Source organism: Salmo salar, chromosome 28 (genome assembly GCF_965601325.2).
Source record: "Salmo salar chromosome 28, fSalSal1, whole genome shotgun sequence".
In the NCBI taxonomy this organism is placed as follows: domain Eukaryota; kingdom Metazoa; phylum Chordata; class Actinopteri; order Salmoniformes; family Salmonidae; genus Salmo; species Salmo salar.
This window is the reverse complement of record NC_138318.1, coordinates 29,765,687-29,784,910: the sequence shown is the minus strand read 5'-3', so window position 1 is coordinate 29,784,910 and position 19,224 is coordinate 29,765,687. Positions and strand designations below refer to the sequence as shown.

The window sequence follows — 19,224 nt, the reverse complement described above, 5'->3', positions numbered from 1 at the left end:
TTTGGCATAGTAAGAGTCCTACCTGACTCAGTGCCTGTTCCAGCCGGGTCTGTTTAGATACTGAGCGAGCGCAAACCGTCTCCCAGCGAGCGCTCAGCTCCTGCATCTGAGCTTTGACCCAGGAGGAGTCTTCATGGCTGCTCTCAATCAGGTCCTTAGCCGAACGCTTCAGGGCCGCAACGCTCCCTGTCCGCTTACCCAGCTCCTTCTGGAACACCTGGAAGACACAGCAAAGAGAACTAGTGAGACATTACACACAGACATATACAACACTACACCAAACATATACAAAACTACACTACACCAAACATTTACAAAACTACACTACACCAAACATTTACAAAACTACACTACACCAGACATATACTACACTACACCAGACTTATACTACACTACACCAGACATATACTACATTACACTACACCAGACATGTACTACATTACACTACACCAGACATATACTACACTACGCCACACATATACTACACTACACCAGCCTTATACTATACTACACCACATCAGACATATACTACACTACACCAGACATATACTACACTACACCAGACTTATACTACATTACACTACACCAGACATATACTACACTACACCAGACATATACTACATTACACTACACCAGCCATATACTACATTACACTACACCAGACATATACTACACTACACCAGATATATACTACACTATACACACACAGACATATACAAGACTACACACAGATGCAGAGACACATGTAAACAGACAAACAGACACATCAACACACCCACCCCCACACCCAATAACCTCAAACTCCATCTATCCATATACTGCTCTTTGCAGAGTCCCACATCACAAGTCATTATTGCTATGATACCCCACGTACAGAAATAAAGAAAGTCACACACTAATTATGCTCCCAAACATTTAATGGGTCTAGCAACCAATGTTTCGGCACTTGCAGATTGACCCATTAAATGTTTGGGAGCATAATTACAGTGTTTGACTTTCTTTTTATAGTTTATTCTCTGTTAGTCAGCACCTCTACAAAACATTTTTGGGTGTGCGTCAGCTTATGGCTTCTACTAGAATATACCTAGTAGCCAAGATAAATTACACCAGGTTATAAACAGTCATCTAGCCCCATGACCCTCAGAGCTAAACTGTGGTCCAAAACAAATTAGACCAAATCAACACTGATTATGAAAAATAGGGATACATTTTTTTATTTTTTTTATTATTTTTTTAACTAGGCAAATCAGTTAAGAACAGTAAGAACAAATTCTTATTTACAATGATGGCCTACCCCAGCCAAACCTGGACGACGCTGGGCCAATTGTGCGCCGCCCTATGGGACTCCTAATCACGGCCGGATGTGATACAGCCTGGAATAATACAGTTCAACAAGGTTGAAACCGATCCAGCTAACACACTAACATTGTGCCAAAAACACTTCCAATTGGAGCAGTTGACTTCTGCACCCTCATGAAGTCATCTGGATGCCTTTGAAGGCCATATGGAGGGTGACTGAACTGAAGGTCTGACTGTGGATCTACCTCAGTGTAGTGACTCAGATATCCTGCCAGGCACTCTTTATTTCACTATACCTCAGCAATCTCGCTTCTCTGCTAATTCAAACAGCGTTTTGCCACATAACACAATTTCTATTTCCGCCAAACGGCTATGGTTGGGGGGGGGGGGGGGTGTATTAATTACCGGAAGGAATGAGAAAATAAAATCCGCTGAACAATGAGAACAGCAAAACCACACGCAGTACAGTATCACAGGGTACACAAATAGGACATGCTTCAGCTTTAGAATTCAGTTAGATGAATGTGCTTTGGCCCAGAGTTTGAACAGATCTATTCTGCAAGTAGGCACCTACTGCCATTGTGCCCTTGAACAAAGCACTTAACCCCCCCCCAAACTGCTCCAAGGGTACTGCTCTGCGGCTGGACAATGAAGATCTATTGTACAAATGTTTCCTTTATTTACCTTGTGACTGTCGATGAGATTGAGCACCAGGTCTATATCTCCATGTACTGGCTGGTCCTCGGCCAGCTGAGGCTCCACTCTGTACAGCCAGTCAATCAGGGCCTGCAGGGCATCAGTAAACTGACCAGAGAACAGCAACGCCTCTTCCAGTTTGTTCTGCCTGAAAGGAAATACACATCATTATTAGTGAAAATACATAATGACCACTGACAGCAGAAAATATCACTAAACTATCACTGTTTTCTATTATTTATGTAATATCATCACACTTTATCAGCAGAAACTCTACAGGTGCATTCTGCATTGAGAAGAATTATAGTTTAATCAATCAAAAGTATTCACGAAGCTGACAGTTTCAGTATCCATCATCATCATCACGATTAGATGACAGTAAAATATATAATGAATATGCATATTGTGTGTCCATTACACAGCAATGTGCCAGTCATGTCCCCTTACCTCTCGACTGACTTGCCACAGACAGTGTCCCACTTGTCCCTCAGTTCACTCAGCATGTCGTCCAGCTTCTGGTTATCGTCCTGCAGTGACGTCTTATCCTTCAGGGCACGTCCGGTACGACTGGTGGTGTCATACACTGAGTGCTTGCTCCCCAGCACCTTCTGGAACTCCTGCATGAACCCAAGTTGGAGAGACATGGTCATTATTTAAGCTAGTTCAAGCTGTCCAAGTCAGTCTGTGGATGGTTTTTAGCCTCGTCTTCAGGCCGTTCAAGGTTTATACGGTGTGTCTGGCAAAGAGAAACAAGTAGATTTTAGACTAGACAGCTGAACAGCCAACAGTGAAATGTCCATAATAGAACAATAGCCTAAGCAATCTGACCATGGTCTCACTTTCTGTCTTGTTACGTAATTGACAAATCGTCAACAGCACAACTGAGAAACTACAGCTGAGTTAATCCAGAGGCACTATGTATGATTTAACTGTAGATTCCTTCAAAAAGGTGCTATCAGGAAGCTAAAAGGGTTCTTCGACTCTCCCCATGGGAAAACCCTTTGAAGAACCCTTTTTGTTTCCAAGTGGAACCCAAAAGAGTTCTGCCGGACCTGGGTCCGGAACCAAAAAGGGTTCTCGTATGGGGACAGCCGAAGAAACCTTTTGGAACACTTTTTTCTAAGAGTGTACCGTCTACATTCTGTCATGGATTCTAATTTGTGACCTAGTTGTTAATAAAGGACACAATGCAGTGGCTGAAAAAAAGGGGTCAAAATCCAGCATCTTTCATCCACACGGATTAAAAGTTTCTGAAATCAGGGCATCCCTAATACATTCCGTACATCCAGGGATTATTATAGGATTAGCAAACAATCCTCACACACAACAGTGCAAGACAACAACTGGATAGCTTAGTCTCTGACACTAAAGGCACTAATGTGTACTGTATACTATAATGTATAAATCCCAATCTGAAGTCTCACTAGAAAACCCCCCCCTAAAAAGCTGTGGTTTTAAAGAACAGCTTTGATAAATGACTACAGTCCTGCTGGAGATGTTTTGCTTTGCTAAACAATGTCCTTCATAAACACCTCACTATAGGAGGGGTCTCGCCAACTCTTTCATTGTCACCCTTTGTCTTGTTCTCCTCCAAGGATGAGAAAAGGATTCGACGAGGTTCAGTTAGTTCAGTCACCTTGTGCTGGGCCAGCTGCGTCTTGATCTTGTCAGGATCATTGGCGATTTCCAGCTCAGAGTCCAAAGCCTTCTCCGAATCGTCCAACCATTCTGTCAGCTTGTTCCAGGTTTCGTGGAACTAGGGGGAGAGATGTAGGAAATTAGGTTTGAGTAAACCACACACCGTGATGTATGATTTCCTTTGAATTCTTCTTCTACATTCTAAGTTCAGCGCCAAGGAAAGTGAAGGGTGCGTACTAATGAAAGGGCTCTGAGGCCTTTGGAATCAACATGTAAGACAGACCTCACTGTAATACTTAACCACAGCTTTCCAACGATAATAACAAGCATAGAGTAGTTGTAACACATTGTCCAGGCGACTTTTGTCTGCAAAGCCTTAATGTACTGTACCGTATTTGACCTCACACTTCGTTAGTGACCTCACTTCTCTGTTTTTCAATCGATGCCTTTTGCCCAATTACGTGGAAAGATGGTGACATCTACTACAGTCTACCTGTTTAACTCTCTCTTTCTCACCCTCTCTCTTTCTCTCCTTCAACAATGAATCTCTCTCTCTCCTGCTTTTTTCAACCTACATCAATTTCCTATCCCACTTCAGTGTGGATAGACTGCTGACTCCTAGCACACCAGTTTATGTGTACTACTGTGAGATCCTGTACCAAGTGTTCCCAGTGTGTAGTACCTGTTTGGCCCTCTTCCTGGTGTCGTCCAGCAGACGGCCCCTCTCCACAGACCTCTGCACCACCTTCTCCCAGCGGCCCTGTACACTTATCAGTAGGTTCTTGATCAATACCACGTCCTGCTTCTGGCTGAAGTACTTCAGGTGTGTCCCTGTCTTATCCAGCTCAATGATCTGCTGCCTGTGGGAGTTTACCTCTGTCACAAACACCTGCCAACACACACATCAGAGGATCATGACAGATATTACAATAGTGTTACACAGTGGAGTACGTATTTTTTGGGTACAGTTTTAGGCACTGGTTTAGAATGTCCAATGGCAAGTAGAATGTTCACTTGACTAATAAGCAGAGTTCTGGATGAGAGTCAAATGCATTGTTGAGCCGTGGTTGGCTTGCTTGCACTGCAAGCTGTCTCGGCTAAGGAACCTAAGCCCATCAATTGGTCGTGCTTCTATACATCATTAATACTAAGTAAGTCAGGATAGGAAGTCGTTTAGGTTAATTATTAGACAGTTGACTAATACTGAAATGACGAATCATCAGAAACCTATCAAAACGTAAATGTATGTGTCATGTTAACTGTCTTCCCACCGACACATACCTTGTGCTCATCTATCTGAAACAGGATGGTTTCCAGGATGAGGGAGGCAGGAGAGGACATAGTGAGAGTCTGTTCAGCTTGGGTCAACCAGTTGATGAAGTCCTGGAGGGAGTTATGGAACTCTGTGGCCAGAGCCAAAGCCTCCTCCAGTTTCACCTGAAGCACAGAGACAACAGAGACACTTGAGAAACATTGCACTCTTCCTACTGACACAAATATTCACACACGTGCACACCCACAAACGGATAGACCTACAAACACACGCTCACACACCCACGCACACACACACACATGCACCAAACAAACATGCAGGCTGTTTGATTGCCACAACATTAGGTAATGACTGTAATTGATCCAAACATGACCTCTGTTTAGACAGAGGAAGTCGGCATCTCTGGAATACTTCAAGGGTGAAGGGAAGAGGATGAGCAAAACGATGCATCCTCTACAGTTATAAAAATAGCATCAATTAGCCTTTTGATTGCTAGTCCAAGAGCAGGGATCCTTTTTGCTTACAGTCAGGCAAGCTAAAGTGAGTAGCCAATGCTGTATCCTCATCACAATAAACAATGGGGTAATAACATTAAAGCCATCACAAGCCTAATGGCAAGAAGTACTGTCTCTGGTATACAGTGTCGTCCCTCTCCATGTAGGCTACGTTAGCTTTAGTTGTGAATGAACTGTGCTATCTGGGCAAGCTAGCAAAATGCAGAGGAACTTGTGAGTATTCATGCAGTATTCATGACATACAGCACAGTGCACCATAGTTGATTAAGGGACTTGACTGAGTTAGGAACAAAACCACATCCAACCCCAGCATTTCCTTTACATCCATTTCAACATATCAGCTGTTGGTTAGAGTGTCTCTGAAGACAAGAGGACTCTGTTCCATGATGACTGATGGCTGATGACTCAGGCAATAACCAGTAGAGAGACCTGTGACCACATCGTATATGCTTACGTGCTTACCAACCCGCTCTGCTGTTCACCATTCATAACTCATGGATTAGAAACGTATAATGTACAGTACAGGGGGGGAGGAGATGAACCAACGCTGAGCACTAACGTCCCACTGGGGATATAATAAACCTCAACATTATGAATCATCAGACAAGTTCAGACTACTTTGTCGGGTGTGATCCATTCTAGCCAGGTTTTCTCTAGATCATTTTTCAGGCGGAGCACAATGAACCCCAAATCATCCCAAACATCCAGGTCCTTTCAAATCAACATTTCCAATGTAATCTAATTGAAGCTGAATTATTTTATGCAGTGAGTGGGGGCAGAGCTAGGAATGGGGGCCCATTCTGGAAGAGAAACACTGATTCATCCCATCGTAGCCCAACAATGCTACTTCATGTCACTTTACATTCCCTACCTTTCTCTCAGCCACCTTGGCCTGTACAGACTCCCACTTGTCCTGTAGGTTACAGAGGTCCTGCTCTGTGTTGCTGTCCTGGCCGGACGGGGTCATGGTGAGCAGCTGCTGACCTTTGTTCATCAGCTGCTGGTACAGCTCCTCCTTAGCCTCCATTGTGGAACATAACTCCTACAGAAGACAAAAAAACATGAGGGGCTTAGAAAAGATGGCTGTTGTTATAATGTTAATATCCAATTATAGCACTGAAACTACTGTTTTACATGTCATTTCAGAAATTCATGGAATTTGACAATAAGTCCAGTATATTTTTTTACTGCCTTTTTTACTACCAGTTTGTTTTGTGAGCGCATAAAATCCAAATGAAGTCCAAACATGGTGAAAGAACGAGAGCAGTGAGGGGAAACAATAGCCAAGCATTTCAACACGTAAATTAAAACCTTCAAATCTCAAGTAAGTTCTGAGTCTGATAATCTTATCATTTGGAAACAATCTCTGTTTTGGCTGCCATGATGTCCTGCTAAATGGAAGCCCCATAGGGAAGCGATCACCGTGACAGTGTCTGGGTTATCCTATCAAACAATTACAAAACAGTGGAACATTCTCTGAGTACAGTCAGTGTTTAATGACTTAGTAACACTTTGGGGCTTTAATTACTCCTTTAATGATTATTTTAGTAGGACACATTATTGTTCTTTTAGCAACTTAATTTAGTTTTCACAGATCACATTTCAGAAGGAAACAGCAGAGAAGGCCTGAGTTGGGCCCTTACAAGCCTGTCATCTGTATGAGGCATTTCATATGGTTAAATACATACCAGATGGGCATTAAGCTGCTCGCGGGCCGTGTCTGGTAAGCCTCCCACAGCCTTTGATGCTAACAGCTGACGCTCTGTGTCTTTCAGCCATTGCTGCATGTCTTCGATCTCGCCATGGAAACCTTGGGCCTGCAACACAATACAGCCGGAGTCAGCACAACACACCTTATAGACGTATTGTGGAATTCAAGGGTTTGAAAGGGGAATGTTTTGAGAAGTTAGGAATTCCTCAGACACATTAATGGCCATAAATGTTTTGGTCTGAGGTTATTTGACAGAGCGAATGATGGTGTCTGTGAACAGTCTAATCAATAAACATATTTTATGTTTAATTTCCTGAAACAAGCATGGCTTTATGCTTCTAATTGTTTTGTTCAGTTTATTCCCCATATGAACCAGATAACAATGTCTACGCTCAATGTTACAATGTTGTCTACGCACATGTTTTACATATGTATTGTATTGGAAATCCACTTTTGTCCGTAAAATGCTTTTGACAGAGCTTTGTAGGTTTACTGGGTACCAAAGTAAAACATTCTTGGAAAATACACTGATTTCATTTTTGGCAACCCTTTGGCAACCCACTCAAAAAATCAAGACTGCATGCAATTTTTTCATAGGGCTTACATTTACGAAAGTTCATTTCATATTCTTAAAACATTCCTGATTGCTTGCCATTAAACCGTTGAAATACTAGCAGTAGAAAAATACTTAATGACAACCCTTTTAAAATTCTTCAATAAAAATACATTTCCACTGGTCATTGACATTCCATCCATCACTCCTTTCACACGCTACATCAAAGCATTCCCCTAAATGTCAAAGGTATGAACAGGAACACCAACAGTTAGGAATGGGGGAAGAAAGAGGTGGGGGGGTGAAGGTTTACATTATTTCTCCGTAACTTATCCAAAATGTGATGCTGTTTTAAAATGAAACACAATACCTTGCTCTTGTTAAACTCTTCTAAAACCTTCTTTATGAATTTTGAAAAACAACATTCTTACACTCCAGGAGAGAAGAATATCAATCATAGCTTCAATTTGAGATACGAGTCATTATGGTACCAGATTCCATACGGCGGCTTGGTAGGTGAAGAGGTGAGGCAGCTGACATCAGGGTAAGGGAGGTATAGCTAGACACAAACCTGAAGCAGAGCACTGTCCAGTTGCTTCCTCCTCTGCTCTGTCTTCTCCAGGATGTTCTTCCAGCGCTGGGTGAGGTTCTCCAGTTTGTTCTGCAGGCCGGCGGCTTCCTCTCCAGAGGTGGACTCCACCAGGTCAGTACCGGCCTTGTTGACCGCCTCCACCGTGGACTTATGGGCCAACACATCATTCTGGAGGACCTGGAAACACCACAGTACAGGGATGGTTAAACACTAGGCCGATGGGATCAATTAAATTAACAAGATCAGATAGCACTAAACTGGACAAACACTTTTCCAAGAAGAGTGATAGTGTCTGTACTCCACACTAAATATCTTTGAGTGTCTATTTATTCTAATGGATAAAATATGGTATAATCTACTAAACTCTTTTGGAACATAAATTTCGAAATAGCAAGGAGAAGACTAGATTAATCTGCTGCGTGGTGGTTTAAATCCCTGCATGGTGGTCCTCGACCAGACTGGTCAGACACACATAAAATCCATGTTTCACTGTCTGTGGATGATGGCTTAAAGCAGTGTTTCCCAAACTCGGTCCTGGGCCCACCCTCCCCCCTGGGTGCATGTTTTGACGATGAGTTGATTATTTGAATCAACTGTGTAGTGCTAGGGCAAAAACCAAAATGCCATTAAGGTGTCAGATGGATTATAAATTATAGGGGCTTTTAGAGACGGGAGTGAAATAGGTCAAATGCATTTGAAAGACTGCAGATTTGTATGTGCTTATAATACATGTTGTACAATGTTGTGTATGCAGTCTGGGTAGGGTGTAACTTTGATGTTTGTTGTTGTTGTGGCTAAGCCAAACGGTTGTTGGGGTCAGAGATCATGAAAAGGTCATACCAAGCTGCTTTTCTCTGCAGATTGATGTTTGTTGCAGGAAAAAAGACGTGTCTCGGCTGAAATAACACTTTAAAAGAACAAAGAAGAAATGGGTCTTACATGGTGCTTGGCGAGCTTGATCTCAATGGCCTTGGGGTCTCCTACAGCCTTCCTCTGTTCGTTGAGCAGCTCTTCAGTGTTGCTCATCCAGGCCAGAAGCTCGTCCAGCGCATGCTGGAACTGCCCCAGAGCCAACAGCGCTCCTTCCAGTTTGTGCTACACAGAATCAGTACAAACACGTCAGAGTCAGGTCAAAGTCACTTGGTGAAAACACTCGCCATGTGAGTGTAATGAATCTATTTTTACGGGAATGAGAGGGGAAAGGCACTTTATCAATTAGAGAAAACACTATGCAGTTCACTATTCATGTAATATATACTGTATTCTTGTCATAAGGTTCTAATTATATACAGAAAGAGACAGTTCAGAGAGGCAATCTATTTTCTTCAACAACAAAAAAGAAACAGCATTGAATTAAGCTTGTATGGTTCTGTTAATTTCACCCCCCCTCCTCTGGTATACCTCCATAGCCGCATGAAGTAGGGTTGCTGAGGGTGCTTCAGCACCCCCGAAAAATCATAAAAAATATACAAGAAATACAATTAAAAAATGTTCTCACAAACGTAGTGCACTGGGTCTTGCTCCAGCCCCAGTCTGACCTACCTGTCTGTTGATGATCTTTTCATCCAGGTTGTCCCAGAGCATTTTGAGCTCGGTCATGGGCTCCTGGATGGCACAACGGTCGTACTCCTCCGTCACCTTCTTCAGCAGCAGGCCCGCCTGGTGGTTCAGTCGCTCCATCTCCATTTGCAGCTGATACGCCTCACCTTTGAACTCCTGAAACGCCACACAAGGGATTGCCAAGGCAACACGTCAATATAACTACAAGGTTATGATGGGCAGGAAAATTCTCAGCAAAAGTGATCAAATTAAGATCCTACATCTGTACAGCTCAAAAGCTTTATTAAAATATCACTTAGCACGGTGATAGCAAACAGTGGGTAGACATGACTTTGTTCTATGGTGACACTTATTTTTGTTCAGCTCCTGTGCAAAGGTGGATGTGTCTAAAACCATCTTCATTAACTAATCCATTGGAGAGTCACAATAGCTTTTTCTTGTTGTAGATGAAAGGAGAGAAACAGATGCTCTATGTACTAAGACACTGTTTCTACACCATGCTTCAATAAGAGCAGGGCACGAACTGAACATCCGTAAACACAGCTGCTGCTTGCTCTGTAATGTTGGTGGACATTAAATAAATCAACACATTCACTTGAGTGAGATCAACTGAAAGTTATTTATGGTGTTTCAATCAGATGTTATTTAACCTTTATTTAACTTAATAAATGTGGGAATCAATCAATAGTTTGGTCTAAAATTCCTCATAGCTAACGCATTCTATATAATATGTATTATTAATGATTATTATAATAAAAGGTGTAGAAACACAATACCTTGAGTTCTTCTATCTGTTGCTTGACAGTGTCCAGGTCTGTGCCCACAGGTGACATAGAACCCAGTTTGTGCTCCACAATGTCCACCCAGTCAAACATTCCCTGTAGACAGAGGGAGTGGGTACCATTGTCAGTGGGAGAACACAATGCTAGCTTTACAACAGCTCAGATTTCACATTAATATCACTCAATCCATCAACTCTTCTTAAGTAAAAGCAACACTGTCAACAGAAAATAGATATTAGCACATGGTGAAATATGATGGACCTCAACTTATTCACTCAAGTCTAGGAGGGGTTTGTTAATGTATAACCCAACAGTGTAAATCTAAGCCTTTTAAAACGACTGCATTACAATAGCCTCGTACACCATTATAAACAATCCCAACCAATATAAACAAAACAACAACTTACAACCAATACAAACAAACACATAAATTAATGTGATCCACATATAGCAACATGATGTCATTGCAGTTTACACTCCTAACATTCAAAACAATGCCTGTTACATGACATTTTTCTTTGATCTATTAGTGCCTGGTAAACTACTCAAAGTCATTGTGTAAACTCTGTCCCTTGATTAAATCTGAGAACTACAATGCTACGTGGCAAACCCTGATTAGCATTAACTCATTAACATTGCTTGATTAATGGGGTCATTGATAGGGCCATTGATCACAGGAATAACACAAAACCACAGACACTTCAATCAACAGGAATGAAGTTGTGAACATGTCCTGAGTAATGTGGGTGACTTTCTCTTATGAAAAAAAAACAGGGGAGGCAGAGTGAAACATATTAACGAACACTAACGAAACCACAGAAGTTCTGCATTACATGCAAACCACAAGTTGCTCAGTGTTAGCCTGTGTGTTCAGTGACAGCAGGGCCATGTTCAGTCGGTAAGGAATGGGAGATAACATTTTATCTGATCTTGACCAATATGAACAAAGATTGTATGCCCTACTGAACAGGTCCTGATGTATGACAAAGCATAGCAGCTAATCCATAATGAACAGTAATGTACCTGCAGGCCATCCTGGAACTGTACAGCAGCTTGCATGGCCTCATCCAGTCTGTCCACTCTCTCCTTCCATGCCTTGTTCAGAGTCTCCCACGCCAAGTTCACCTGGTGGAGAAAACAACAGAGGTCAGGGAATAGGACCTATGCACAGCAGCTGGATACGAACACTATTCTATATAAAAATACAAATAAAGAAACCATGATCAAATTATATATGATTTACCATCATTACATATATCCTTATGCAAGTCAATAAGATATCGATGAGTAAAGTATCTGTCATTTTAGGTTGCCTGTCTGGAGTACTTGAGTAAAGTGATTTGTGTTCTCTTCTTTTTAAAGGTGAAGTTCTGATGTCATTGATTACCTCATCAATACTCTTCTTTGTGACTGGCTTATCTGGTTCACCACAAGCAGCCATAAGCTCCGCCCCCAGGTTCCGCACCACATCAAGCTCCTCCTGTAGGCCGTCAATCTCCTCCTTGAAGCTCTGGGAGAAAAGACAACTATCAGTCCCAAGAAGTAACTAAACCTACAATCACATCAAACTGCATAGAAATGACATTGCCCATGGTAACTTGTTTGAGCTGCTCTAATGGTTACATGTTACATGAATGTAAGAAGCTTTATTTAGCATAGCAAGACAAAAAAAAACCTGCACACTGCACTCTTAGAAAGAAATATGCTATTTAGAACCAAAAAGGGTTCTGTGGCTGTCTCCATAGGATAACCCTTTTAAGAACCCCTTTTGGTTCCAGGTAGAACCCTTTTAGTTAGAGTAGAAACCTTTTGGGTTCCATGCAGAACATTTTCCACACGAAGGTTCTACATGGAACCAAAAAGAGTTATACCTGGAACCAAAAAGGGTTCTCCTATGGGGATAACCACAAAACCCTTTGGGAACCCTTTTTTCTAAGAGTGTAATGCTCCTAATTCCACCTTATAGTGAACATGTTCTGATGCTCTTTCACCTCCAGATACTCCTGCTGCTGTTTCACCACAGAAGGGTCGACTCCAGGCTCCTCCAGCTCCCTCAGCAGGTCCTGGGTGTCCTTGATGGTAACGATGAGGGCACAGTGGTCACACCAGAACTTGTCTGCCAGGTCCATTACATCCAGCAGCTTGGCCTCCCTCTCCTCCATCAGGGCATGGATCTCATTCCAGGTGAACACCATCCGATCCAGCTTGTCTTGCACAGCTTGGAGACAAGGAGCAGAAATAACAGTATTATTTATTTAGGCCTTCAATCCTCAACGCCAACCATTCTGTAATATGGTGTGGTGTCTGGCAGCTTGAGGCTAGGTCTTTAGCTAACTCATGTATTTGGCTGGAGAGAGAACTTCAGCTGATTTTGATTGGCAGCTAATGTAGCAGTCCAGCTGTTGGCAGCTAATGTAGAAGTACAGCTATTGGCAGCTAATGTAGAAGTACAGCTGTAGTAGTGTGAGGCTACAGTTATGTACAGTGTTTCCAAACATCATGGTGCTAACAAGCCTTTCCCCCAATGATAGGTACAGGGAAACAGCAGACAATACCTTTAGCAGATATGTCCTTGTCAGCTCCCGCTGAGCGAGCGATCATCTCTTCGCCGCGCTGCTTGAGCGTGTCGTAGGACGGCTGCAGTTTCTCCAGGTCCGCCGACACAACCTTGTTCTCAGTGATCTGCTCCCTGATCTTCTCCACCTCCACAGAAATGGAGGGAGGCTGGCGCAGGCGCTCAGCGATCCGCTCCAGGGACTCCAGCATGGGCTCGATCTTGTCATGGAACTGGGAGGAGATTGACATGGTCAAACTGGCTGCCGGGATCTAAACAATCTACATCTAATTATCAAATTAAGCACTTGTATTTATCCAAAGTGCTTTTATTTTGTGTAATACTAAGGGTTAAGAGACTTAATCATTTAGCCACAAGAATGAGCAATCTACTACAGCAATGATGATTACATGCACCTGGAAGGACTTCCAAACAACTAACCATCCACCCACCCCCATCTATTTTCAAAGTGTGAAGAATCAATCAACATAGGAAAACAGCACCATTGTCTACTCAAATATAGAGATGCAACCCTGTTGAACCCAACTGACTCTGCAGGTGAAATCCATTCTGTCTGAACCAGACGTGCCGATCCGCTACCCTCAGTATTTTTGTCCTGTTTTCAAAGGAAGGATATGAATAATGTTTCCTTTCCCTCTGAGGCCGCCAGACACATGATAAGGACTTTTATCATGCCGTTTCAGCCTCAGAATTCTTTAGAGCTATGTCATTAATTTGGCACTTCATCAAACAATCCCATCCTAAACACTTATTAAAAACATCCTTTTATCTCCAATCAGTTGCAGTAAGTGAAATAACATAAGCCGTCATAAGACCAAAGTCAAACTCACATGCGTGTGCGTCCTTAACACACACAATAAAAAGCTCTACAGGTCTATGATGTTGACGGCATGTCAAGGTCTCTCTTGCAAAATACATGTTTTATTTTAACGGGATTTCTAGCTGTATAAACAAGGGATACATCAACTAAATAAAGAAAGTGAACGTGTGTTACCTGTGTGGATTTGGAGATGGCCTCATCCAGAGTGAAGGCCCTCTGTTTGACGTCAGCCTTGAGCTGGGCGTACAGCTGGTCTGTGGCTGTGTACTTCTCCCTGATAGCCACCCCTGCCACAGGACTCAGCTCCAGTAGCTGGGGACCTGTCTTGTTCATCTTGTCGATGTAGGGCTTGTGCTCAGCAATCAGCTCTCGCATTTGCTGTGGTGGATATATGACATTGTCAGTCAGAGAAACACCAAAACATTGAGAGAATTTCCCCTACAGCTTTGTAATACTCAAATCATCCTTTGTCCATTTCCTTCATTGGTGTTACGATGATCTTAGTGCTATGAAGTTTTGTTGGACACTCCCCTTTGTTTCCACAAACAATAGTATGAAAATCCTGTGGCACAGATACATCTAGCTAATAGGCTTTAAGTTGGGCTCACCCTGAGCTCCTCCTGTTGCTGTCGGAGAGCTTCGTACTCGATGGACGCCAGTGGGAGCTGGCTGAAACTGGTGCGGGTCTCCTGGAGCCAGGGCCACAGCTCCTCGTAAGTCTCCCAGAACTGGCTGGCCAGAGACTGGGCTCGCTCCAGCTGCAGGCAGCGCTCCGAGTTCAGCTGACTGACAACAACATACTTCTCCAGGAGGGCCTGGATCTTGGCCTGAGAAAAATATAACGTAAAACAAACTGATGTACTGTATGCTTCTTAAAAAAGAAAGCAAGGTAACTGCACACTCGGGTTCAACTTGATTTACTAGATAACCGACATTTCAACAGCAAGCTGCCTTCCTCAGGGTCTCTGATAGAAATCTCTATCAAAGATCTGCTATATTCAGGTATTCTACCAACAACAGATGGATGTTAGGACTTCATTCCATTCTAGGACTTTTTTTTACCTTCAAGGCTTGCTTTTCCTCCTCATCCTTGCTGTTCATGATGGCCTGGCCTGTTTTCACAATTCCATCCACGGCATCCTTGTGTCTCATGATGTCCATGGAGAAGCCCTGGTCAATCAGAGGAGGATAATTGGGGTTGAATGGTAACTAACACCCAGTGCACACGCAGCTGCAGCACACATCATTGTTTACTGAACCTATTTGTTTGCACAGTGGTGGTGGTGGCCAATGTCTCTACAGGCAGATATACAGATATACAGTATAGATGCATGACAGACAGGCTAACCTTCTGGGCCTGGGGCTGGACAGTGGTCTGACAGACAGACTAACCTTCTGGGACTGGAGCTGGACAGTGGTCTGACAGACAGACTAACCTTCTGGGACTGGAGCTGGACAGTGGTTTGAAAAACAGACTAACCTTCTGGGCCTGGAGCTGGACAGTGGTCTGGTCCTGTTCCAGCCTGATCTCCCCCAATGACAACATCTTCCTCTCTGCTTCAGTAAGCCAGGCTAGCTCAGTGTCAGCTGCTTGTTCAAACTGCACAGAAAACATCCCAGTATTAAAGGCCTAATTAAAGGTAGACTCAGCAATATGATGTCATTGTACACAGTGGGGCAACTTCCTGTACCCAATGTGAGTGTGCATCAAGGGGGTGCTGGGAAGAGCTTGTAAGGCCCGTCCTGGTAGATTTCAATACTATTGTTGTTTATGCCTGTAAGCAGGAAGTTGCCCCGCTGATTATGGTAACAAAATATTGCTCCAAATATGAAATACATAAAAAGATGTAAAAGAATATCTGCAGAAGTAAAACAATTAAGACATGTGGGAAGGAAAATCCACGGGGTTGGGACAATTCATCCATGATTCTTCCAAGCGATACCATAACCTATTTTCTTTAGTGTCCGTATTAAAGCATATTATTTTTAATGGCAAATAATCAGATGCAAATGTACCCACCCTCTACAACAGTTCCCAGTGTTTAATTAACAATAATGACAGAAAACAAAGCTCCCAAAGATCACGGACGCCAAACAAGACAGGATTTAGTTTTGAAAGCAGTGGGAATAACACTTTAATAGTTCCAATCACCCAGAATGCAAATTAGCATTCTGGTCAGGGCTGGTTCCCTTTGTTGAGCAAGTTTGATGGGCTGTGTTTCCATTCTGTTTATGAATTCCTCTGTTTACCGTCGTCGGGCACTGTGACTTTAAGTGGTGTTTCTACCTGCTGTGATTTCAGTATAGCGGCATCTATCTGCTCCACGTGATGTGCGATGGTGTCGCTGGTGGCCTTGTAGCGATCGTTGTCCTCTGTCACTATCTTGTCCAGGCCCTCCCGGGCCCTCCAAGGGACCAGCTCCAGCAGAGAGCTGCTCACCTCATTGAGTTTGTCCACCTGGGGCTTGTGATCCCTGGCCTCTTTCAGCAATGCCTGGTTGACATAGAGGATCCTACAGTGAGCATCAATCTATCTATCCATGCACTGTGTTTATAGTCATGTGATGTTACAGCATATTCCAAGTAATACCATAACTCCATATGACAGACTACAACTAACATGGATCACATGGCAAATCTACATATCTGGCATCACCGGCAGGTAGCCTAGCAGTTAAGAGTGTTGGGCCAGTAACCAAAAGGTCACTGGTTTGAATCCCCGTGCCCACTAGGTGAAAAATCTGTTGATGTGTCCTTGATAAAGGCAATTAACCCTAATTGCTCTGGATAAGAGCATCTGCTAAATTACAGAAATTTTAAAATGTCATCACAACACAAACCTAGGGTTGCTATCTAAGCCAGCTGGTTGTTCGTTCTATCAGTTCGGTTGCTAGAGACGCAACCCAGTCGTTCAGTCTTTTTGTTCTGTATTTATGGACGCGACCCAGTCGTTCAGTCTTTTTGTTCTGTATCTATGGACGCGACCCAGTCGTTCAGTCTTTTTGTTCTGTATCTATGGACGCGACCCAGTCGTTCAGTCTTTTTGTTCTGTATCTATGGACGCGACCCAGTCGTTCAGTCTTTTTGTTCTGTATCTATGGACGCAACCCAGTCGTTCAGTCTTTTTGTTCTGTATCTATGGACGCAACCCAGTCGTTCAGTCTTTTTGTTCTGTATCTATGGACGCAACCCAGTCGTTCAGTCTTTTTGTTCTGTATCTATGGACGCAACCCAGTCGTTCAGTCTTTTTGTTCTGTATCTATGGACGCAACCCAGTCGTTCAGTCTTTTTGTTCTGTATCTATGGACGCAACCCAGTCGTTCAGTCTTTTTGTTCTGTATCTATGGACGCGACCCAGTTGCTCTAAATGCAGCCAGAATAACAGCAAAGTAGCCGCATTTGTATTTGTTTAAGCTGTTTTGTAGTGACATTTATTTGGATACATCCATAACAATGTATGGAGGCACAATTTCATCTGGCATTGAGAATGTGCTCAGTCATCAGGACACTGTTATTCAGAGGAGCTAGCCAACAACACAGCTAACACAATCACTTCAGAGGAGCTAGCCAACAACACAGCTAACACAATAACTTCAAACTGGAGCTGGAAGGACTGCAAACTAGCTGCACTTTGTTTTGTTTTACCTTTTTTCAATTGTCATTTCTTTGTATATATCCATAAAAATGATGTTAGCTGATTCATGACTTCGACTAGCTGAGAAATGTTGCCTGCCTCTCTGTCTCATCCTGACTCCCAACACGTTCATTACTATGGGACAGCTGGAGATCCAATTTGAATATTGAAACAATGTTGCAAATGTCGGACAGCAAGATTTATACAAATCTCCGCTGTTGAAAACTAAATGGTAGTCTAAAAGAAATGGGAGATAATGTCAAGATGCTTTTTATAGTGGAGACGAAGTTTATAACTTCCCTGGCTGGGCTGATGAGACAGTGGATTGCGTAGTCAGATGGAACAGAGTAAATAAGAATTTCAACATCATATATTTAGGTGGTGGTAACTTGTGGAATAGACCATGGCTGGAATGCAGCTTTAACCAATCAGCATTCAGGATTAGACCCACCTGTTGTATAAAGCAACTCAATAACTAGTCTTAACTGCTCTCCCCAACAAAAAGTCAAGCAAAAGAGGCCTTTTATTACCTTCTGCCTGTCTTGTGCCTGAACAAGCTGCTCTCCTACAGGCGCCTGAGCAGTGAAGGCGGTGAGCTCAGCCTCGACATTCTTCAGCCAGGAGCTGAGGTCTTCATGTGTGTGCTGAAGCTTAGAGGCCAGGGTCAGGGCCTGGTCCAGGGTCTTAGACACGTTATCACTCATGGAGTTGATCTCAGCGTATCTCATCTTTATCCCGTCCAACTTGCCTTGGATGACAACCACCTCATCACCTATAGAAGGTAAAATAAGATACATTAATTCAGATTCGTAATAATATTAACTAGGTGTAGTAATAAACATATTGGCTCACCTGTTGTTTGTTTCAGCAGCTCCAATCCATTAGAAATGGCTTGATCAACATTCTGCTTCCTCAACTCAATGTCTTCATGTAGGGCCTGGACAAGACACAAAACCTTACCACCAACTCATCTGACACAATCAGCATTGGGAACCAAGAAGGAATGGGACTTTTCCACACAAACTATACAAAATGAACTGAACTGAAAATAACAAAGTAGCTAGGTGTAATTTAAAATAACTTCAAAATGCTGTAAATGGTTAAAGAATGAGTGAATGTTGGGCCTGAGGAGCAGTGAGAGGGTAGTAGTACCAGCTGTTCTGCACACTGCTTTTCCAGCACGTCCGTCTTGTAGTCTTTGACAGACACTTCGCTCAGCCTAGTGTGCACTTCGTTGAGCCAGTTCATGAGGGCCACCTCGTCTTCTCCAAAGAGCTGGGCGTTGGCCAGAGCCTGCTGCAGCATCTCAGCCTTCCTCCTACAGCGCTCCTGCAGCTCTACATAACTAGCCTGGCTGGAGTCCAGCTTAGACTGCACCAGCTCCTTATCGTCCACTGAGCTGACTAGCTTCAGCATCTGACCCAGGCTGACGGCCTGAACCAGATCTTTACTGTGACCCATTATCTCCTCCTCTAATACCTGACCACGTCACAACCACGCATGGAACACACACCAGAGGGATAAACAAAAAACACACAAACAAACACAACGTGGGGGGGGGGGTGAATACTGAACC

General features: G+C 43.1%; 1 protein-coding gene across 25 annotated transcripts in view; it reads right to left on the bottom strand.

Moving 5' to 3' along the window:
* The window catches only part of dst (dystonin), a 188,399-nt gene that overhangs the window by 15,044 nt on the left and 154,131 nt on the right, over positions 1 to 19,224 (bottom strand). For 22 of the 25 annotated variants that reach the window (XM_082970559.1, XM_082970556.1, XM_082970565.1 and 19 more), the window contains 24 exons: positions 18,801 to 19,127; positions 18,501 to 18,585; positions 18,179 to 18,420; positions 16,302 to 16,508; positions 15,495 to 15,614; positions 15,077 to 15,184; positions 14,623 to 14,841; positions 14,189 to 14,392; positions 13,175 to 13,406; positions 12,611 to 12,837; positions 12,007 to 12,129; positions 11,643 to 11,744; positions 10,614 to 10,715; positions 9,820 to 9,993; positions 9,217 to 9,372; positions 8,257 to 8,454; positions 7,110 to 7,238; positions 6,293 to 6,463; positions 4,915 to 5,070; positions 4,316 to 4,522; positions 3,632 to 3,751; positions 2,443 to 2,612; positions 1,984 to 2,143; positions 23 to 217 (listed from right to left, as the gene is read on the bottom strand). In XM_082970559.1, coding sequence (XP_082826685.1) covers positions 23 to 217; positions 1,984 to 2,143; positions 2,443 to 2,612; positions 3,632 to 3,751; positions 4,316 to 4,522; positions 4,915 to 5,070; positions 6,293 to 6,463; positions 7,110 to 7,238; positions 8,257 to 8,454; positions 9,217 to 9,372; positions 9,820 to 9,993; positions 10,614 to 10,715; positions 11,643 to 11,744; positions 12,007 to 12,129; positions 12,611 to 12,837; positions 13,175 to 13,406; positions 14,189 to 14,392; positions 14,623 to 14,841; positions 15,077 to 15,184; positions 15,495 to 15,614; positions 16,302 to 16,508; positions 18,179 to 18,420; positions 18,501 to 18,585; positions 18,801 to 19,127 — 4,134 coding nt within the window. The remainder of the gene's footprint in view (positions 1 to 22; positions 218 to 1,983; positions 2,144 to 2,442; positions 2,613 to 3,631; positions 3,752 to 4,315; positions 4,523 to 4,914; positions 5,071 to 6,292; positions 6,464 to 7,109; positions 7,239 to 8,256; positions 8,455 to 9,216; positions 9,373 to 9,819; positions 9,994 to 10,613; positions 10,716 to 11,642; positions 11,745 to 12,006; positions 12,130 to 12,610; positions 12,838 to 13,174; positions 13,407 to 14,188; positions 14,393 to 14,622; positions 14,842 to 15,076; positions 15,185 to 15,494; positions 15,615 to 16,301; positions 16,509 to 18,178; positions 18,421 to 18,500; positions 18,586 to 18,800; positions 19,128 to 19,224) is intronic. The other 3 variants (XM_082970566.1, XM_082970569.1, XM_045710380.2) reach the window with 1 other exon arrangement.